This window comes from Periplaneta americana, chromosome 13 (genome assembly GCF_040183065.1).
Source record: "Periplaneta americana isolate PAMFEO1 chromosome 13, P.americana_PAMFEO1_priV1, whole genome shotgun sequence".
In the NCBI taxonomy this organism is placed as follows: Eukaryota; Metazoa; Arthropoda; class Insecta; order Blattodea; family Blattidae; genus Periplaneta; species Periplaneta americana.
This window is the reverse complement of record NC_091129.1, coordinates 76,593,803-76,617,597: the sequence shown is the minus strand read 5'-3', so window position 1 is coordinate 76,617,597 and position 23,795 is coordinate 76,593,803. Positions and strand designations below refer to the sequence as shown.

Genomic DNA, 23,795 nt, shown 5'->3' with positions numbered 1-23,795 from the left:
TCACAGATATTTCGCTTCATCAGTCACAGGTTTATCTCTGACAAAAAAATACCTGTGACAAAATTTCGGTTTGTGAAATATCGGCCATCTCTAGTTATAATTGTTTCTATATGTACTTCCAGACAACAATATTAGTATACCATAAACCAGAGTTTAATATATATCATAATTTTCCACTGTGCGAGTATAAAAAGAAATATCAACGTTTTATGTTAACTCGATTTGGTACAACCACGTCCATTTCCTGCCTCACCCATTGTTGTTGTACAAATAAGGTATGCCACATTCGTTAAACTCTTAATCTAATCATGTATGCATTGTTTTTATAAATGAATTGATATATTTATTCATAAAGAGTAGATAAAAACTCAATTATTATTTTCACATATGATATAATATGTTATATTATTTAATTTATCATTCTGCATTATAGTTTATGTAACACAGATATACTTAAATAAAACTTAAAGCCAGACTCATTGTTGGCAGGCACGTCTCTAGCTGTGTGAAATCAGATTTCGAACTAATTGGTACTGCGATAGTGAATGTGATTGTTTCCGAAGTATCCAGTATATTCTTGATCTACTTCATTCAATTTTGAAGGAATATGCCGCGTAAAACGCCATACGTACAAAAGTATAGAGATGTGGGAAAGCAAAACACATGTTGAAAGATTGGGTGGAAGAAGTTGCCGGTGATGTTGGAAAGCTCGATGTAAATGGTGTAAGGTGATATTGAATGCAAAATATTCAGATTTAATTGTCCATACGATTTTGCATAGAATATAGAGTCTACAAAGTGATACACACGTTCCATAATTTAGTCTACATTTTTATAAAATTCTCCACTTCCTAAAACTGTATAGTTTGTATTTCAAATTTGGAAGTACCGGTAATGTGTTAAGACTATGGAGTTTTTTTTTTAACTACAGTTTAGCGGTTTCTTTAAGCATGTGCAGCGGTAAATGCAATTCTGAGTTGGCAACACTGATTAGACCAGCCCGCTGCTGAGAGAATAGACCATGAAAGAAAAGGAAGAAGTGTGCGCGCATATTGGTTTATTGTGCAAATTATAATTATAGATAAAGACATTAACTGCAGTTTCCCTCTATTCGTTATTACTGGCAACTTTATTGACGTTAATACTTCTTGTGTATATCTGCACTGCAAATAGAATTGAGGTTATGGTATCCAGCATTACTTTTTGTAATAGACGGGAGACGTAGGATGTAGTTAGTAACTGCAGATTGGACTAATTGTATATACTGCTGGACGCTGATATATAAATGCACTTTGTGTTAATTTATAATGCCTAGGCGAAATTTCGCAAAGTTACAAAAAATTAAGATAAACAAAAAAAGGGGGCAACCCACAGTTTCAAGCTTCTTCAATAAAATTTCTAAACCCAAGGAACAGTCACCAGCAATAGTAAGCATGTTATTTCTTTATTCTGTGTTTTCAAACACAGTCGGCAAGTTGTAACCCCCCCTGTCCACGAAATAATAATATGTGCATTATTAAAATATTCCTTCCCGCACTGTAGGCTACCGTATACTCTACCTTACCGTGTAGTGACATCAAAGTACGAAAGTATCTTATGAGTAAATGAACACAGAATATCTTGAAGCAGTTATCCCAGTTCTTTCTGTCTTATATTTAGTTAGCCCGTATGATTAATAAAAGTTGTTCTTCATTTACCATAACACTATAATATTGTAGCCAATGTTTTTTTTTTTTCAATGCGGTACGTTATCTTTAGGTTGTAACTGTATGAATATATTATTTAAATTATAATGTTCAGTTATTGTTTTAATAATTTGTTTCAATTTGATAAAGACTTTATATTAGTTTGTGTAGCATGTTCGAAAAAAAAGTAGATTAAAGTTAGGGTTACCATAAAGGTGAGACAGACAAAAATTCAGGATTCCAACCGTCCAACGCAACATATAATTACAACTTAATTTGTTTTATAAAAATACATAGAAATTTTAGAATGTGCAACAAATAATAATACTACACAATTATACAATTTGAATTTATGATTGAGTTCGTTACTTCATTCTTAATTTTAAACCAGTCATATTTTTCTGAAGGTGAAATCATCTTCAGCAATACATTGCATTGCATCATCAGATATATCATGAAATTGCAAGCATGAAATGTCTTCAAAATTATATTGAATCATCAGAATTGCTCAAATGGATTCAATTTTTAAATAATAATAATAATGGTTTATTTAACCTGGCAGAGTTAAGGCCATACGGCCTTCTCTAACACTCAACCAGGAGTAAAACTGCATTACAAAAAACACTACAAACTTACAAAGTACACTACAATTTTACACACAAAACTAAATAAGATAATAATAATAATAATAATAATAATAATAATAATAATAATAATAATAATAATAATATAATGTAAACATCTAGTAAGTAGGAATCAGACATACCGTAATATATAACATATAGAAAGAAAGAAAGGAAAAAGCATAATAAATTGTGAACAGCAGGTCAAAATAAATGAGACATACAAAGTATAAAAAAATAAGACAATTATTGATAATAATAATAATAATAATAATAATAATAATAATAATAATAATTAGTAGTAGTAGTAAAATAATGTACAAAGCATACAATGAATACAATATTTTTAGGAAAATTGTTGTTGTTGTTGTTTTTGTTTTCTAATGCCAGGCGTTTGACAATAAAGTAATTTGACCTCTTGCACTCCAATATTTTTCAAAGATATTATCATGACCAGCCAATGAAGCACAGATTTTGAGGTGTTCCGAATCCATTTCTTGGTTTGAGTTGCACAATGGGCAGTTATATATTCCAATTCTATGCAGGCGTTTATCCAAACAATCATGGCCTGTTGCCAATCTAAATGCAGCTACAGACGATTTTCGTGGTAAATCGGGAATTAACTGTGGATTTTGATGCAGAGAGTTCCATTTTTTCCCTTGGGATTGTGTTATCAAATTTTGTTTGTTGAAGTCTAAGTATGTAGATTTAATAAATCTCTTCACAGAGTAATACGTAGATTTAAGTAACAAGTCTGTAAGTAGCAGTGCTGCCCTTCTTTGCTAAAGCATCCGCATTCTCATTTCCCAGGATTCCACAATGGGATGGTATCCATTGGAATACAATTCTTTTATTGAGTGATATTAATTGAGAGAGCATTTTAGTTATTTCTGCTGTTTGAGATGAAGGTGTGTGTTTAGAGACGATTGATAGAATAGCTGCTTTGCAGTCTGACAATATAACTGCATTCCTAAATTTATTGATGTGCCATAGAAGATTCCTGAGACATTCACTTATTGCAATGATTTCACCATCAAAACTTGTTGTTCCATATCCAAGTGATCTATAAAGTGAGAAGAGACAGCACGTAACACCTGCACCGGCACCTTGTTCTCTGGAGATCAAGGATCCGTCGGTGTATAAATGAAGCCAGTTTTGTGGAGGGTACCTAATATTAATTGTCTCTAAAGACAATTGTTTCAGTATTTCAGTGTTTACTTCTGATTTCAGTATTTCTTCTGTTAAATTTAGATTATATTCTATATTTAATAGAGTTAAAGGGTTTGGTTTAATTTGTAAGTTTTTTTTTTTTTAATTCGGGATATTGATTTTCTGTTTTAATTCTTGAACAATGGATATGAAACTTTTTTGAGTTTTCAATCTACAGAGAGGACTGTATGAATGCCAATTGTTTCCTGGTAATCTGATAAGTTTTTCATATTGAATCAGTGCTTTTTCTTCTATTGTCATTTTGATACTGTTAATATTAGTGAGGAATCTCATAGAATCTATTGGAGTTGTTTTGATTCCACCAGTAATGAGTCTGAGAGCTTGGTTTTGAACATATTCTATTTCGTTTATGAAAGGTGAAGTAATTAAAATTTCTCCGCAGTATGTCAGCACTGGCTGTATAAACATTTTGTATGTAGTGTTCAAAGTATTCCTAGAGCATCCCCATTTCTTTCCTGCTAGTCTTTTTAGAAGGGAGGATCTTTTACGAGTTTTTTTCAGAAATGTATTTCAAATGGTTGCTCCATGTTAACTTACTATCGAAAATAACTCCAAGATATTTGGATTCATAAGTCCTAGGAAGGTGTTGGCCATTGTATTGGATATTGAATTCTCTTTCTTTTTTACCGAGTGAATATGTTTGGTAGTTACTTTTGCTTAAATTGAGTGTCATCAAATTTGATGTATTCCATTCATGTAGTTGATTTAGAGCTTTAAGAGCAGAATTTTGAATTTTGTCTCTATGTCTGTAAGATCCGGAAGTCCACAAAACTATATCATCTGCAAATAGTGCTGTTTTCATGTTTGATTCCTCTAATAGGGAGGGTAAGTCATTTATATAAATATTGAATAAAGTTGTGCTGAGGACAGCGCCCTGAGGTAGACCTCGATATGTTTGCCTGTAACTAGAAAGTGAATTATTGAATTTAGTGGCAATGAATCTTTGACTAAGGAATTCTGATATCCATCTGAACATATTGCTGGAGATACCTAATTTCTGGAGTTTTAGTAATAATTTATTTTTCCAAACAGAGTCATATGCTAACTGAAAGTCAATAAATATTGCCAAGGTATCTTCTTTCTTGTTAAAACTGTCTTTTATTTCTTGGCCGAGGCGTATGACTTGTTCATTGGTAGAGTGTAGTTGTCGAAAGCCGGCTTGTCTTGGTGATAAAAGATTTTGGGATTCTAAATACCAAGTTAATCTGTTGGAGATCATGGACTCCATGGTTTTTGCTATCATGCTTAATAGTGCTATTGGTCGATAACTATTAACATCATGAGCAGGTTTCCCTTTTTTGTGAATTGGTACAATGATTGCTTTTTTCCAAGCTGCAGGAATTGAGGTGTTTCATGATAAATTGAAAATGGATAAAAGTACAGACTTGGCTTTTTCCCCCAGATGTTTAAAAAATTCGGAATGAATGTTGTCGGGGCCAGGAGATTTCTTGGTTTTTAAATTTTGTATAGCTAGAGTTAATTCTTTGGAAGTAAAATTTTGATGAAATATTTCAGGTTTTGTACTAGTAATATTGTTTTTATTATTTTTATGTAATTCTCTTTTGATAAATTTGTCAGTTTTTTTGATATTGGGATGTAATCTGTGAGAGTTTGAGTAGTGTTTATTAAATGCGTTTGCTATATCTCTACTATCTGTTAGTGTTTTGTTATTATGAATAATAGGTTGGCTAGTATTTTCCTGTGTATTGGAAATATTCTTCATAAATTTATATGTTTTAGCGCTATCGGTTCTGTAATTAATATTTTCAATAAATTTATTGAAACTGTTCTTTTTTGCTGTTATGATTGCTTTTTAAAGAATGGCAGTCTTCTTCCTCCAATTTTGAGTATCTTCTGGTGCTTTGCTATGTTCTGCTTTGATTCTTGCTTTATCTCTATCTTGTTTCAATAAATTCAGGTTTTCTGTCCAGAATGGGGTGTATTTTTTTGGTTTGCCTCGTAGAATGTGCTTTTTTGCAATTTTAAGAAGAGATTCACAGAAATATTTGTTGAATCTCTCTGAGTTTGTATTTTCCATTAGTGGTGTGTTGAGCTTGAGGTGTTCGTCGAGCTCTGTTGTAAATAGTTTCCAATTCACTTTCTTAAAGTTCCATGTTGTTTTGTTATTGTAGGGTTCTTTTCTTCGGTTTTGGTGGAGATGGATAGAAGCAATGATGACTCTATGGCCATAAGGAAAATTATGATTATATATAGCTCAAGTTATCACATTATAGATATACCATTATCAGGAAATATGAAAACAAAAAGATAATATAAGTTAAATATCACTAGAACATGAAAAAAAAAAATGTGAATACGTGGAAACATGCAATGCAACACTTGTCATAATAGTAAGTTAGTTTGGCAACTCGTCATAACATAATTTTCTAACTTGGATTTGAAAGATTTCAATGTTTGACAGCCCTTGACTTCAGGCGGCAGAGAGTTCCAGTGACGAGAGGTAGCAACAGTGAAAGATGAGGAATACAGAGATGATGTGTGAAGTGGAATTTCTAGCGTGTTATCGCGTTGTGATCGAGTATTAATGTTATGATAGCGAGAGAGAGTATGAAAACGGGCGAATAAATAAGAGGGGGATGAAGTGTGCATAATTCGATACAAGAGAGAAAGCGAGTGCAGATTTCTCCTCTCATGTAACCAAAGCCATGATAACTTCTCGAAAGAAGGTGAGATATGATCATAGTATCGAATATTACAAATGAAGTGGACGCACACATTATGAACACGCTGTAGTTTCTGAGCAGAATCAATCCTGAGATCACTGAACAAAACATCACAATAATCGAAGTGAAGTAGAATGAGTGTCTGTACCAGCGTCTGTTTGAATTTAGATGGATAATGATACAATCTTTTTAGTGAATGGAGAATAGAGAATGCCTTCTTACATGTATATTTAATATGTGTATCCCAATTGAGATTAGATTCGAAATGCACTCATAGATTTTTTACGGTAAAGCTAAACGGAATGATTGTTTTATTCAATTTCACAGGTGAAATATTCAGGTTGTTGACATCAGGAATTAATCTACAGTTCACGAACAGAATAACCTGTGATTTACATGCGTTTAGGTTAAGTCCAAATTGTTGAGACCGGGAAGAGATGGAATCAAGATCTTCATTAAGACTATTAATGGTGTCATTTAGAGCATCAGGACGGGTTGAAATATACAATTGAACGTCATCTGCATATATTTGATATCTACAGTGCTTAAATGATTTAGAAATTCCATTTACTGTATATAAATAGAGAAGAGCAAGGGGCCTAATACTGAACCCTGAGGAACTCCTGTGTCTGCAGTATGCCAGGATGAGAAACAGTTATTAGACATGACACGCTGCTGGCGACCAGTAAGATAGGAGTGCATCCAGGTGATGGCACTATCAGAAAGATGTAGCGTTTGTAGCTTAGTCAATCGAAGTCAACAGAATCAAAAGCTTTGCTATGTTATTTTCAATATCGCAATGAAAGGAATCACAAACCCATGAAAATTCGTCATATTTACTTGGAAAATAAGTTTCAAATTGTGACCTCAGAGTTTCGAAATGCGAACATATGTTATTGCATAATTCTTTTCCAATAACGAAATCATTTTCAACCAAAAAAAGTTGGAAATAGTGAAATATCCTCTGTTTTACGGAACTGACCCACAAACCAAGTTTCCTCTCAAATACTTTTTTCTCATGTACATTGAGAACAGTCAAAGAATTACCTTATAGAGAGAGATTTAGTTCGTTTAGTTTTGATAATACATCTGGAAGATGTGCCAATGTACTTAGCCACATGTCATCAGTTGATGTGAGAAACACCACGTTCATAGTGCTTTAAATCCCTCTTTTGTTGCTGAGAGTAGAGTGGGAAGTCGGTAGACCCTCTTTTGTTGCTGAGAGTAGAGTGGGAAGTCGGTAGACAGGTAGGGTAATAAATTTCATAAAATGTCAGTACTGGGAGAAAAAGTGAAAGGTGATTGCCATGTGTTATTTCCAAACTCTGAGATTTTCAGCTATAGTGTGATACACAATTCGTTTGAATTTTATTTTTTCTTCTGTCTTTTTTGAAGGACCACAAGGGCAGACCTCGGGGACCACAGGTGGTCCGCGGACCATAGTGTGAGAAACGCTGTTCTATTGTAATTGACCTAATTTCTCCTTGTATGTTTTCTTTCAATTCGTCTAGTGTATGGGGATTAGTTTTATACACTTAATTTTTAACATTCCCCAGAGATAAAAATCACAAGGCGTGAGATCTGGAGATCTGGTGGGTCATAAATTCCTGCTTATAACTGTATCTCCAAATATCCGGCGCACTTGAGTCATGGATTTGTATGCGGTATGGGCTGTCGCACTGTCTTGTTGGAAATATACTGGCGCTGTTAATTGTTTGTTCATAGAAAAATGGTCCAATAAGTCTATACCCGCTGATGGAACACTACACCTCTACTTTTGAATCATACATTGGAGCTTCATGCACAATATCTGGTTTCTCTAATGACCAACATCTGACATTCTGTAATGCTGCATGACCATGCAGATGAAACCAAGACTCATCGGAAAAAAAAATCGATCGGAGATCAAGTTCTTCATTATTTACTTTTTCTAACACCCAATTACAAAAATTTAGCCTGCGATTGTAATCTTGGGGCTGTAATTCATGACATGTTGGAATTCTGTATGGTTTTAGTTTCAATAATTTTGTTACCACTCACGCAGATGCTTTAGAAATCCCTGTCTGCTGTGCTAAACATCTCAGAGACTTGCGTGGGCTACGCTCTAATGCCGTACCAATTTCATCCAGTTTTTCCTCCGTAAAAACACAGCGTTTTTGTCGTCTTTTTCTGTCAGTTACAGAACCTGTTTCATTGAATCTACTAAATAACCTTAATATTATTCTTCTAGAGGGTACTGGCTTGTCAGGAAATTTCCATCTGAATTTTCGCCTCGTTGAAGTAAACGATTTTCTATTCTTTATGTACGTGTTGTATATGTAAATATGTTCCCTTAATGAATATCTGTTGACCATGACGAAACGATTTCTTCTTCATCTCAGCTAAACAATACTGCCAGAGGCCAAGTTACAGATAAACTGTTTTATTTATAGACGTCGTAGTGTTGATATGAATGGGAATGGTCTTGACTAGCTGTGTCAGCATACATCTTAGCGGCAGAAGCGTGGCCTCCCACAGGACATGCGGCCTGTCAATCATCCCATACATGATGATAAAAACGCACTGTATATGCCTCACACTGTATAATCTGACAATGTGCGGTATATGTAAAATTGCACATTAGATTTGTTATGTAATATTATAATAATTCAACCTCTTGATAATTGAAAGTGAGATAGTAATTGTTATAATTACTGATCTAAATAGGATAAGTAAAAACGGAATAGTTATTTTACATTAGACCTACTCCAAAATAAACAAAACCTCTCGTAAATCTCGTTCTTTATGTGTGGAAAATTACTTGAAGTCCACTTGAAATTGGACTATAAATATTATTGAGTTACTTAGTTTGATTGTTGTTTAGTTAACCGTCCGAAGACAGATTTGAACCTCGTAAGTTACACCAATAAGGCATCACTTATGACGCAACTCTGCCAGGAGATAATGGGGTAGGGTGGCCAATTCCTTTTCTGCTCCACACTGATTAGTAACATCACTGACTAGTAACATATTACACTTATCAGACTTCAAATGTATAGAAACAGTTATATTCTTTTTTTGACGCATATCAAGTTTGATTAGGAGTGTTAAATTTATATATATATATATATATATATATAAAATTTTATTAATTGAATTTGGATTTATTTCAGTTAAATGATCCAGAGGCAAATGAGGAATCCGATGTTACAGAAAATGCATTCTTGGCACCAAAGAGGCAGAAATATTCTTCCAATACTGGCGAATTGTCTGGAGAAAAATCTCAGGAAACCAAGACTCCTGCAATTTCTCTTTCTAGTAAAACTCTGGAAAAGATTAAATATTTTTCAGCACATCATGATGCCAGTACTAGTTACGAAAAAATGGAGTATGATGACTTAGGGAGAAAGAATGAGGAAGATGGGAAGAAAAATAAAATAAAATTAGTTGATAATCATTATTCAGAACATTGCCTTACCGCGTCGTCATTCATTGAAACAAATAATTTATCATCAGCATACAATCAGTCACCCAGGTAAGCAAGGGATTTAAAGGCAGTGATTTAATACTTTTACAAACACAGTAACCTCCTCACTCAGTCTCCATTACATATATTTTTTAAATTTATTTTACAAAATAGACGTCATTTAATGTTCCATAATTAAGAAGTTCACATAGCATATTCCAGTATAGCTTAGCTTTTTCAGTAGATGGACACAATGCACATTAAATTTTGGATCCAATCTATGTTTATTTATCAAGTGTTGTAGGATAGTTTTTCAGAATAATGTTTTCTTATTTAAAAAATACAGGAACTTTTTTTATCATCACTAAATATAATGACAAAAGGTAAAAGTGCTTCACGACTGTGTTACATTTTATGTTGTCTGCATTCCTTGGATTATCATATTATAATGTTATTAAGTGTGTTTTATCTTGATATACAATATGTATGTTTTGACAATTACTGGTAATGTGAAAATACTTAAGTATTTGAAAGAAAACAAACAATTTAACTAGCTTAGCTCTAAGTAATAGTTGTAATTCATTAAGATGCATAATATTGTTATCACAAACATTATTAAGAACTTCTCAGTTCTTATATAACTGAAAGAAACTTGTATTAATGACTTATCTGCTTGGAAAAAGTCTAGAATCCAGATGATAACTTGAGCCATTGTTGCTCCAACCTGATAGCGTGAATACGGTAATTATGTATAGAGTGATTCCATGAATATGTCAACTCAAGAGGTAAAAATTGAAACTGTAGTTTTGTTGTTTTCTATTTTTAAATGTGTTCTTAAATAGCTCAAGTTTGCTATTTAATAAGAAAATTTGAAAAATGTATGTCATGAATGTATGCATCGCAAATCAAAACTTGCGGTATTAAACATTGTGCTGAAATCTAGTATAACTGGCACTTTTCAAAGTGAGATTTTGCTAGGTAAATATTTGATTTTATACAATTTATTTTTTCCATGTCACACTTTGGTACTTCCTCAATGTAAAGGATGATAAAGTGTAATTTTTACGGAAGAATTATGTCACTGTGATAACATGTGATTACTCGCTGCAAATCTGGTCAGAATGTAATGCTCAACATATAAATACTTCCTAAATAGCATAATAACCAAACGCCACATTTTCCTCTACTCAGCAGTCATCAGCATAGTGCACCCTCGGGCTAGTGTCTCTTACCTGCGTATAAGAGACTGTACTATGGTGCATCCGTTTCTGCTGGCACGTATGCTCTCTCCCTCTTTTTATTGCATGACGGGTCATATTACGAGGCACTGCTTACCCATTATCTATGTCAGCAAGTGCTGATGACCACTGCTCTAACTCTTCAAGCTCTCAGTTATTACTACTAAGCGAGATGTTGGTGAAAGTGAATGTGTGTGTAGTTGCTGTTATGGCTAAGTCTAAATCAGTGTGTTAAACAAGATTTGTTTCTGTTATGGCAAAATCATCAGCACAAAGACAACGTGAATTTAGGCAACGCATAAAGGAAGAAAAAGAGAAAGTCAAAGATGGGAAGAAAAGAGATGTGCTCAGAAAAACTAAAAGTGGAAGAGAACAGCTTAAAGCAAAAAATAGTATATAAACGAGTTCAGAGGTTGAGAGACAAATTGAGAAGAAGCGAAGAAGATGATGATCTTGCTGAAATTGCGATGCCTTAAAAAAAAGGATTTAAAAGCAGACAGCATTATAGAAAATGCAAAAAAAAAAAAACAAGTTGAAGAAGCACAGCCTAACTCTCCAACCAAATGAAAAGAACTTTGCTAATTTGGCAGGAAAGGAAGGCTTAATAATCAAGAAAACAGAGGAACATAAATCTAAACACCAACTACCGGACAACATTAACCCAGCAATTCTCCAGTTCTATGCGGTTGAAGTGATATCCTACCCATCTCTGGGAGAGAAGATTTCAAAAAGGTCTGTATTAATGGTGAAATGGAAGAAGTCCTGATTAGATATTTATTGGTACCAGTGAAAGAAGCAATACATAAGGAAGCACTATTTCTAGAGAACAGTGATAATATGCACGTTAGTTATCCCGAATTTGCAGAACTGTGTCCTGCTGATGTGCGTCTACAAAGTGACATTCCCCACAATGTATGTACCTGCATAATACATGAAAACATGACATTTCTTCTCAAAGCCTTACACAAGAAGCATGTGCCTGTTGAGATTGAGTTTCACAAGTTTATAAACAAGTCAGTTTTTTTTCTGAGCTGCAAGCCATGTCAAATTGAAGTTTACCTTAAATCATGTGGCTGTTTAATGTTGGCTCGAAGAAAGCCGCTTAACACCTTATTTTAGGCATTTTACACTCTCATAATCTTTTTTAAAACAGAAGAACTGTTCCTCTCATTCCACCAGAAATCTCGTTTTTTTTGGAAATGGAAGGTTTAGACACAGCCATTGCTCTACCATTGCTACCGCTTGCTTGTATAGACGTAAATTGAGTAATGTACCAAGTGAGGGAGGTATGCTCTGTAGACAGTATATCTACACAACTTGAAGGTCAGGAATCACAGGGATTCACGAATCCTTCTTTGCCCAGCGATGATGTAAACAGTACCAGCAGAGAGAAAGAAATATAATTGCTATTGAACCAATGACAGAGGTCTCATTCCACGCGTATCTAAAAGTAGGGTGGTCTCAAGCATTCTGCTCTGTCCAACTTCAAGACAAGCCTGGAATAAGACCTCTGCTATTGGTTCAATAGCAATTATCCTGTTTACGTCTCCTGTCAGACATTAGGGAACAAAGTATAGGTAGGTTTGAAAACAGCATTTGCAAGATGGCGGCACTTCTTTAGGGGTGTACTAATATGTTTGAAATACTCTATTAAATTATTTTCCAATTAACTGGAAAATTTGGTTATCCAGCACTGGTTTTGTCCCACAGTTTCCGGATACGAGGAATTCTACTGTAGTTTTGTTGCAGTTCTGTAGTTGGCAGCAGGTGTATTGTTTTGATATCTTCAATCAGAAATGTTTTTCTTCTGCGAGTGCACGCGTCAGTGTGAACTTTGAAAGACCTAGAATGTTTTGACTTTCTCCATCGTGCAAAAGTCTTACATACTGAACTTTTGTCCTCATATGTCTTAACTTTGGTTGTCCTCATGATTGTGTTTAGTAACGGTCTTTGAAGCTCTCTTGTATGTATATTGCTCTTATCAAGACTGTTGCATGCATGCAGAAAGTATGTAATTTAATTTTTATATCTAATTAATGTATTTTGAAGCTCTCAAATCAGTGTCTTGCCCTCTTAATAAATCATCTTGCATTTTTCCTTTCATATGTTACATAACATAATTTCTTCTTTGTTGTTAGGAGTCCCACCAAGTCTTGCACTACAACCAGTAGTGGCACCAATATGAAGTACACCCCTCTTGAACAACAGGTATTGGAACTCAAGAGGAAACATGGGGGGATGATTCTGATGATTCAGACTGCTTATAAATACACATTCTTTGGCGAGGATGCAGAGGTTTGTATCAAAATTGTTAACTGTTCAAATTATCCAAATTGTTATTTTAATCATGAGATTTTACCAAATTCAACATCATAGTTATGAGAGTTTCGTTTTGAATGGTTATTGCCACATTATAATAGGGTATGTGTTGCTTACAAAATGTTATAAACAGGCTATGCATAATAAAGCTATGTTGTCAACTCTTCATTATCTGTGCTTAATTAAATATAGCAAAATAAAAATAAGCAATATATGGCAACATAGCCTTGTTAGATACTGATATGTGTTCTGTGGCCATGTTTTTATTAAGCTAAAGGAAACAATAAACATTGGATCACTAAGTAACCTGTCTATAGGCTGGCAAGAACTAAATTACTTTAAGTTATTTCTTATATTGAATTTTTTCTCCCTTGTGGGTACTCACCTTGTCGTGGCAAGGGGGCTTAAACTTGTTGTTTAAGCTAACAAGTAACAAACAGGTACCCACAGAAGCTGCATTAACACCAACACAGTCCCACTATATTTTTCACTGCTTATGATCTCAGTGTAAAATTCTCCGGAGGTCAAATAGTCCCTCAATCGGATCTCCATGTAGGGACTGCACTGAGAGATGCCAAGAATCTCACTAAAGTACTTATTTGGAACACCAAAAGTCACATTGTCCAATCAATCAGAGACAAGTTTAATATTGAAAAGAACCATATAATGAGAGAAGAGGCAAATATAATACCAAAAGGATTGAAGTATGGTGTCAGTCCAATGCAGAAGCAAAATCTATTTTCTGTAATATAAAAAATGAGGCTAAAAAGAATAAATTCCATGTCTCATTGGGTAGTACATTTAAAGACCGAGAATTAAAACGAAAAGGCAACATTAACGAAAAAGATATAGATACTCTAAAAATTTTACAATGGAACTCTAGGTCTTTAAGAAACAAAGTGGATTTATTGAAGCAAGAAGTTCAAGACAAAAAGCCTTCTATAATATGCATACAAGAATCTTTTCAGATTGATGATATTTTAAAATTTTACAAATTTGCTGACTACAAAATTTTTAATCTGTTTCATGAAGATAAAGGGTGTGGAGGTGTTGTTACTATGATTCACAACTCCATTCATGTAATTTAATCTAAAGAACAATTTAAAGGCCAAATTAGGACAAAATTATTACTTCAAAATAACATTTCATTTTCACTTGTCAGTGTATATATACCTCCAGGCCTAAACCTAGTAATGGATGATATAGAACAATTGATTCAATCTGATCGCAAGTTTATCATAGTTGGTGACTGTAACAGTAAACATCACATATGGAATAATGGACCTTCAAATCAATATGGAAACATAATCTACAATGGTTACTGAATAATGACATCATTCTACTTAATGACAACAAAACAGCAACATATCAATGTGCAAGTACAGGATCTACAAGTACTCTAGATCTCTCTTTCTGCTTATCAAACATATTATTTCTTTCCATGGATGTTTCAAGAGATAACAATTGTACATGCACATCTACTCATATTTGCCATGCATGTAAAACAATAATTTTTGATATCCTAGTATTTTATAGTTAAATGAATTAGTGTCAGCTATCATGCTGATCAAATGATGATTACAATGATTAAGATATAGATGTTTCTCTTTTTTTTTTTCCCCTCGCTGTTATTTATATGACCAGTGTAAACTCTTGTCCTCCAGGTTGCATCCAGAGTACTCAATATCATGGTAACACAGCACCACAACTTCCTTACAGCTGTCATTCCTACAGTTAGATTGCATGTTCATATTAGGAGACTTGTCGAGGAAGGTAAGCAGAGTTTGTAAAATACAGTAAAACTTCATTTATATGTTTCTCACTTCTACATATTTCATATTTATACATTTTTTCTGAAGCCCTGGCAAAAAATTCCTATTCTTTCCATGTTAATTTAGTTCATTTATATGTTTTTTGTTTATACGTTTTTCTCACTTATACGATCGTATTTTAAAGCCCAGGAGATACAAAACTTCATTTTTTATATGTTCTAATTAAATTTTGCTCGAAATTAGGTTTGCTGTGAAAATTTAAGAGCGCGAAAATACCGTATTTATGTCATCGAATATAATACGGACACCATTTTTTACCCTAAAACAAAAAAACTTGTGAATATAATACACACCTGTGCTAAAAACTGCTCAAGATTAAAGGCTGGTTCACAATAAACCGGAAACGAGAATCGGAACAAAAACGAAAACGGTAAAATTGTTAAAATGTGTACATTTAAATGTGAGCATTCACAATTAACGAAAAGCTTACCGGAGCCCTGGATTGGGAAGTTGGCCAAGTTTCAACTTTGGCGTTCACGTTTCCGATCACAGCCCACTAGATTCATTCTATTGCCATCTAAAAGCTATTTTGTCATCGTATATTTTGTAGCAAGAAGACCGTGACATAACCTATGCATTATTTTGTTCTGTGCTGTGCATCATGGAGCAAGTTTTATTTGATGAGATTCTAATATTGAGTGTTGAAGAAAATCCTCACGTTTACGATAAGTGGCGTGCCTCGTATAAAGATGAGAAAATGAAGGAGAACACCGATCGTAAGTGAATGAGATTTTATTACTGTGTTGATTGTATTACACATTACATATTCATGCTTCAATCCAATAACTACTGTTGTGTTCATTTTTGTTCTGTTATAAATGTTTCTTCTCTAATTATTTTACGTTATGGTAGACTTAAAATAGGTGATAATAAAGATGCATGGGGATATTTATAGTACCGAACCTAATGAAATGTTTCAGTTGAAATTTCGAAGTTGGTTAACCTGTGTTTATGTTGGCTGCCTTGTACTCATGAGAGAACGCCATTGGTCAATTATACACAAATAACATCATAATGCGTAATATCGACTTTACATATCATTATTGACATGCATATCGATATGCATAGTCGTCTACGTTCTCAGTTTATTGTGAATAAAAAATTTTCATATTCACATCTTCTGCTTCTCGTTTTCATTCTGGTTCTCGTTCCCGGTTTATTGTGAACCAGCCTTAACCCGTAAATGATGAGGTATTTTTCTAGTCACGTAACTGGTGAGGTGGGGATTGCACTTACCCCAACTTAGAAACTTGTATCGTAGCACTCAGATAACTTTTAATTTATATAATCAAGTACTTTTATTTGTTTTAACTAGGTTTTCCTCAAAATTAGGAAAGCAGGCAGCATAAAAAGCAACGAAAAAAATATATCTCCGCACATCCGCCTGGCGCAGGCTTCTTTTCTTGCTTGCAATGGCTGGGGTACTCACAGCCACACCTAACAATTACGGGTTAAAATTATATTGTCAAGACAGGTTATAAAGCCACTCCCTTAACTCTAGCTATACATCACATTAATCCTCACTTGCAGTATCAGAACTGGAACTTCCGGTCAACAGTCTGGGTTGATATCAGAACATTGATTGACAGTGACTAATGTCATGTCACTCTTTTATCAGTATTTATTGGTAAATTCTTTTGATTTAATTAAAAATGCGCAGTTGTTGAGAGTTGTGTTCACAATACAATCTCACAATAGAGGAAAAAATTATTATTGTCATTTTAATATTTAAAAATATTGTTCTTATTAGTGATTGTTGTCAAAAATGGACAAGGTATTACGAATGGAAAGTGCGCTAAAAACAAGAAAACATGAACTTGCAGTGGTCGTTTCTGTCAGTTGTTTTCCACCACATCTCGCAGGGTCGAATGATTTAAATCACGATTTTAATCACTTGATTTTTATTATATAAATCACTGATTCAAATTAAATTATTCTCCTGATAAAATTAATGAATTATTTTTTTAAGTTGTTTATTATTAATGTTTGAAGTAATAATTTACAGATACATCCTATATGTTAACAATGACATACCCAATGGCTAAATAATTAAAATCGATTTGCTTTCTTATAGTTGTCTAATGCTTGTAGTTCATTGTTGTTCAAATTCAAACTGCTCTTTTTTTCTTTTCAGTTTGTTTTATGTCATTTTTGAGTTAACATCTAGTAGTAACTTGCTATGCTAGCAGTGTTGCCAGATTTGAGGAAATTTCCTCAAATTAGGGAGCTTCTGTAAAGAAGAGGGAAATTTTGAGGATTTGAAGAAAATACTAGACTTTTGAGGAATTTTTGGCTTTCAATTGAATCCACAGAAGAAATGTACAATAAAAAATTGAATGCTTTATATTTTCTTTCTTTGATACACATGTGTTATAAATACACATCTCTCAAGTCGATTTTCAATAAAATATTATGTTATTCATGAGATTTGTATTTGTCTTCCGACTCTCCACAGCTCATCTTCTGTCTATCCAACTGATAAGATTCTACATCTTGATTACACAACTTTTAACACAAGAAAGTCTTATACATATTCCGAAGTGATAAGATTCGTTTGTACTGGCCGATCAGAATGATAGTTATTGACAAATTAGAACATGTACGCGAAAGAAAGTTTAAATTTCAAATTATTGCTACTTCACCAATACCAATCAATCTTTCTTATTTATTTATTTATTTATTTTTTTAATTATAATCTTCAGCTCATTGCTTACAAAAATCTGTTACCCTTTTCAAACCTACTGTTACCAACAGCTAATCACTCTTTTGTTTTTCTGTAGAAGAAACAAACTTCACTCACATAATGTGTTTCAAATAAATCAGTATTATGATAGAATCTGTATTTCCGTTATACTTTAACGAATAAAATAACATGAAAGTTTAGATTGCAGTTGCTGTCTTCAATTTGTATTGTGCTTCTACATTCCCAGTATAATTCCAAAAACACTTAACCATAAAAATGCTAAATAAAAGTGAATGTCCGTTTCATTCAGATTAATTTTAGAATTAAACATTACTTTGCACTCGTTAGTCACAATTTAAAGCTTAAATATATTATAAAGCAATATTGGGGCAAAATATATTATAAAGCAATATTGGGGTAGTGTGGAAGTTTTACAGGTATTATAATGAACAAAACAGCACTTTTACGTCTTATCAAATCATCTATTTTTTTCTTTATCCGGCATTTCCTGCACAAATCCAGAGTTTGCAGACATGTTGAGGAAATTTGGGGAAATTTTGCCTGTTTCATCGAGGAAATTTTCGATTTGGAGCTGGCAACACTGAATTGGTAAGAGAAGAGTCACTTTAATGAGTGTATTAAGTTGTTCTACGTGTAAAAGTGTAGCAAGAACATTATTGTTAACTTAAAATGAGTAATCTAGGCCGAAAACTTGATCCAGTTTGGAGAGATTGAAAAATTGTTTAGTTTTTCCCACTTAAACTGTAATAGACATGAAAACTAAATGCAAATAATATGGTTTAGAAATGCAGGGATAAGTTGCTACAATGAAGTTACATAATATTCAATAATGTAACACCATAAAATATAAATAAAGAACAAAATTAGGATAGGCCTACTCCAATATCTGACAATGAAGATCAAAATTTAAAGACAGGTCCATTAGTTGCATCTTCAGTATCAAAACAAAAGAGATCATTAGTTACGTATCACCTGTCCACTGAGAGACCATCTCTGATAATTAAGCGAAGTCAGCTTAGTCCCTTTGACATCCGAACAAATGAAAAACAGAAAGAGAACTTAGATAAACAAGTTGCAAAATTCTGTTATGCTACAAACAATTCCTTCTGTTGCATTCAGCTATAAGACAGATTAACTGGTTCAAAAATATGTTGTAATATATCATATCACAATTTAAATTATTGTTAAAACAAGCATGAAGAGTGATTTTTTTTAATTCGTCCCAGGTACTTCATAAACACTGAAGCATATACCATTCTGAGAATAATTTCAAATTATTTATATAAGCATAAATTTAATTTTAAAAAATCCGATTTAAATTGAACAAGTCTGATTTAAATTTAAAAAAATCATTGTTAATAAAATAATGATTTTTTTTTACAGTCTGGTGCATTCTAAGTTATGCAACAGATTTGATACAGACAAAGCATCAAAACTTGTGTTCCTATACAAACCTTTGAATAAGTAGACACCATTAAACACAATCCAAGATGAAGAAACTACGAGGGGGCTCCAGGAAATAACAACCGTTCGCGCATACCCGCCGCGCAGCTGACTGCCCTTCCTTGTTTGAAGGTCAACTGGCTTCCTTAACATGTGTTCTCATAATGTTGTGAGTACTGGTTGCAACAAGTCGCCATTGTGCATTTTGTGTTACTTCAAAATGAACGACGTGATTGATAATCCCGCCGACTGTGAGGTGAGTGAGGAGTGTGATTCGATTTTTGAATGCCCGACATTTGAAACCTGCAGAAATTTACTGGCAATTGAAAGAAGTGTATGGTGATACTGTAATGAATGAAAGAAATGTGAAAAAATGGTGCAAAATGTTCAACAATGGGCGAACAAATGTCCACGATGAAACTCGACCCGGACACCCATCACTCATCACAGAAGACCTGAAAACTAAAGTGAACGACAAAATCTTGCAAGACAGGCGCACATCACTCGACGAATTACATATTGCCTTTCCTGACATTTCTCGTTCTTTGCTTGGTGAAACTGTGTTGCAACATCTTGGCTACCACAAAATCTGTGCACGATGGGTTCCACGGCAACTGAGTGACCAACACAAAACTCAGAGAATGGCCTCAGCATTGACATTCTTGATGCGATATCACACAGATGGAGACGCCTTTCTTGATCAAATTTTGACTGGTGATGAGACCTGGGTGTCTCACAACACCCCAGAGACCAAGCGCCAATCACGTCAGTGGCATCATCCCTCATCACCCAAGAAACCGAGAAAATTCAAACAGACTCTCTCAACACAAAAAGTCATGGCTACTGTCTTTTGGGATTGCAAAGGTGTTCTTTTGCTGGATTTCATGCCAAAAGGCACTACGATCAATGCAAATCATTATTGTAAGACTTTACGAAATCTACGGCGAGCCATCCAAAACAAGAGGTGAGGAATGCTTTCGAGAGGAGTTGTGCTTCTTCACGACAACGCCCGCCCACACACTACTGCTTCAACTCGAGAATTGCTGGATCAATTCGGTTGGGAAATCTTTGATCATCCTCCCTATAGTCCAGACCTTGCTCCTAGCGATTTTCACCTTTTCACTAAGCTGAAAGACTTTCTGGGTGGTATGCGTTTTGGAAGTGATGAAGAGTTGAAGACAGTGAACACCTGGCTTAATGAACTGGCGGCAGAGGAGTATAACACGGGAATTCTAAAGCTAGTGAACAGATACGACAAATGTTTAAATGTAGGTGGTGATTATGTAGAGAAGTAAAGGAAGCTTCAGTTATGTAACAGACTTTGTTTTTTCAAATAAATATATATATTTTTTAATTATTACAACAAAACGGTCGTTATTTCCTGGATCCCCCTCGTATTTGAAAATAATTTGCTGAGTTTTCATCTATTTGTGGTTGTGGTTTGTTGTTGTCTTTTAACATAATATGTTCTAATATTTTCATTGTTTCATGTATGAGTATGTTAGTGAATGTATAGATTGGAGATGTCAAATGATGCTAGTGTTGTATTGTGGGAGTGTGATTGATATATTAAGCTTATGTATTTTGGTTTGAGCATTCAGTTCTGGAGCTTCTGATTCATTTGTTTCAAGTATGGTTTTTTTTTTTAACTTAAAGAGAAAAAATTTTAACTCCTGTTTTGTCATTGGTGTGATTTGTTATTAATAATACCTTGTTTACTTCAATAAATCCAATAAAAAAATTACTTAAAAGTATTTAAGTAAAAAATATTATTGAAATAAAAAAAACAGATTTCAATAAAAAAAAAGCCTATTAAAAAGATTGCATTTTAATATTATAACCCCTCTTCTCTTCTCCTCATATCCCTTCCTTCCCTTCCACCTCTCCCCGTATTCTGTTGCCTGTCCACTATCAACAACTGTATCGAGAAACTCATAATACGAATCGAGAAACTCATAATACGAACCATACGAAAAAACATTCATGCCTCACCATTTGAAGACTTAGAAAATATTATAATGACATTTATTGTAAATAATAATATTGTAGACCTAATTAAATAATTATAATGTTTGGTTAGGCTTGTATAAAATCTTAGCACAGCCAGTATTAAGTATAGTAGTGAAGTGTGGACTGTGAAGAATAAAGATGTCAGTAGAATAACAGCAAGTGAGATGAGGTTCATGAGAGCAACAACTGGATATACTCGCTGGGATAATAAAAAAAATGAGGACATAATGCAAGAACTTCAAATAGAACCCATTATGCAGTTCATCAGCAAATATCAACTTCAGTGGAAGGGTCATCTCGAATGAATGGATCGATGCAGAATTCCAAAAGCACTGTTTCATTACCATCTGCATGGCAAAAGATCTCTAGGTCATCCGAAGAAGAAATGGACTGAAAATTTTAGTTTGAGACCTTAACAGGCCACTCAGCCTAATACTTGTTAGGAAGACGATGATAATGTTTGGTATATATTACATTTTAGTATCTACTAGTTGTTTTGGCCTTTTCTTCCCATTTGAGGAAAGAAAAAGTAATCCCTCGGAGATTCGTTAAAAAGGAGTTGTACTATAATATTCAGTTTATAGAGGAAATCAGATTGTAATGAGTACAATTAGTACACCATGTGTGCCACTACAGTAGACTGTCTCCATCTAAACTCCTGAATCTTCTCTGTCACGAAGATCTGTAAGTGATGAGGCAGTCTTCACTTCACTTGTAGCCTGTGCTGAACTGGGGTGATTCCTTTGCTATTGCTGGTGGGTGGGAGAAAGAGAGGAAGGACAATTGTTGATAGGTGGTCACCAATCAGCACCTGTTTTCTTTAGGATCTTCATCAGTTTGTTCCAATCCACTTTGTGAACTGTTGTTCCAATCCACTCTGTCAAATGCCTTTTCTAGGTCCACAAATACTAAATACACTTCTTTATTCTTCTCTAGGTATCTTTCGCCGATTGTTCATAGTAAGATGAAATATAACTAAATAGGCAACAAACATGAATTAACTAGTAACTCTACAGCACATAACAATAAGAGTAGCACATAAGCAAGTAATTGTAACAAAGTGCTCTACAGATAGTAAGAGGATAAGTGATGTGCTATTTAGAAATGAAATTCCAGTATAAACAAAAAATGGCTCTTCAGTCACCCAGTTACTTCTATCAATATCAGTTTTAGATGAAGATCCAAGTGAGATTAATATTCAGCTTGAATTAAAAGAGAACTAACTACTGCTATATAATAATCCGTGGCGCTACAGCGTGAGAAGGGCCTAGACCGATCAGCCAGTTGCTGGCCTCACGCCCACATGCCGAAGCAGAGGTGGACGATCAATCAGAATGGAGGTATCGTGTGGTTAGCACGATGATCCCCCCCAGCCGTTATAGCTGGTATTCGCAACCGGATTTCGCTACCTATTGTAGCTTCCCAAGTGCATCACGATGCTGGGTGGGCACCGGTCCCATACACTGGCCGAAATTTCATGAGAAAATTTCTTCCCCCATGAGGAATCGAACCAGCACGCATTCCGTAACGCGAGTCCTAGGCGGGATGCCTTAGACCACGATGCCACGGCGCTGGACAACTACTGCTATGGTGAAGGATAATGGGAAGGATGATCTGTACACAGAAAGCTTAGTTACTTACTTACTTACGGCTTTTAAGGAACTCGGAGGTTCATTGCTGCCCTCACATAAGGTCGCCATCGGTCCCTGTCTTGAGCAAGATTAATCCAGTCCCTACCATCATATCCCACCTCCCTCAAATCCATTTTAATATCCTCGCATATACGTCTCGGCCTCCCCAAAGGTCTTATTCCCTCCGGTCCCCCAATGAACACAGAAAGCTAGTGGTACTTGAATTGTAGCATTCTTATGTAATGGATTTGGCTTATTTGAATGTATAAGAAAATCGATATAGATGTACCGTTAATATTTTATACTTTTCTTAGTTTGTTATTTTGTGTTGTGCAGGTTATAAAGTTGGCGTAGTGAATCAGACTGAGACAGCGGCGATGAAGGCAGCTGGAGAAAATAAGAATACTCCATTTACTAGGGAGCTTGCCAATGTTTACACTAAAGCTACTCTTATTGGTGATGATATCCTTTTTTGAACATTATTTGATATTTTTACCTCTGATTGAGGTTCTGGTTGATATGTAAATCTATTATCAGGCAGTATGTCTCACTCGACGATATGTGTCAGAGGAAGATCAAACTGTATGGGGTATATTCGGGTATCTTTATTTGAAATTGAAGAGGTGGATTACAAAGTGTCCTGAGTATTTTTTTTTTTAAACTTGCTTTATTCCGTTTTAATTTATCCCTTTTAAGCCCATATACAGAGTGGGTGGTAACTTTTGCACCAAAATGGAACTGGTAATAGATCATGAGGAAAGATTTGAATAATCTAAATAAATTTCTTCTCTAACATTCACTGTTTTAGAGGAAATCATTATGTTTCTATGAAGCATTTGTAACATTATGGCTACTGCTGAACTAAGCAAGCGTGGCCTACACTCCTATCTTCCCCTCTCCCTCTGCTGTACTCAGTCGGTAACGCACGACAGTACACTGGGTTGCAAGATT

General features: G+C 34.4%; 1 protein-coding gene across 4 annotated transcripts; it reads left to right on the top strand.

The window, feature by feature from the left end:
- The first annotated feature begins 981 nt into the window (after nt 1-981).
- Nucleotides 982-23,460, top strand: LOC138712037 (DNA mismatch repair protein Msh3-like). Of its 4 annotated transcripts, XM_069843427.1 has the most exons (6): nt 986-1,427; nt 9,375-9,736; nt 13,044-13,200; nt 14,889-14,997; nt 18,262-18,348; nt 23,181-23,301. In XM_069843427.1, the coding sequence occupies exons 1-5, from the start codon at nt 1,308-1,310 to the stop codon at nt 18,342-18,344; spliced, it is 831 nt and encodes a 276-aa protein (XP_069699528.1). In that variant the 5' UTR covers nt 986-1,307; the 3' UTR covers nt 18,345-18,348; nt 23,181-23,301. The 4 variants fall into 4 exon arrangements, with proteins under 4 accessions (XP_069699530.1, XP_069699528.1, XP_069699527.1 ...); XM_069843429.1 differs by lacking the exon at nt 18,262-18,348 and having other exon boundaries at nt 982-1,041; nt 23,181-23,460; XM_069843426.1 differs by lacking the exon at nt 18,262-18,348 and having other exon boundaries at nt 23,181-23,460.
- The last annotated feature ends 335 nt before the right edge of the window (nt 23,461-23,795 follow it).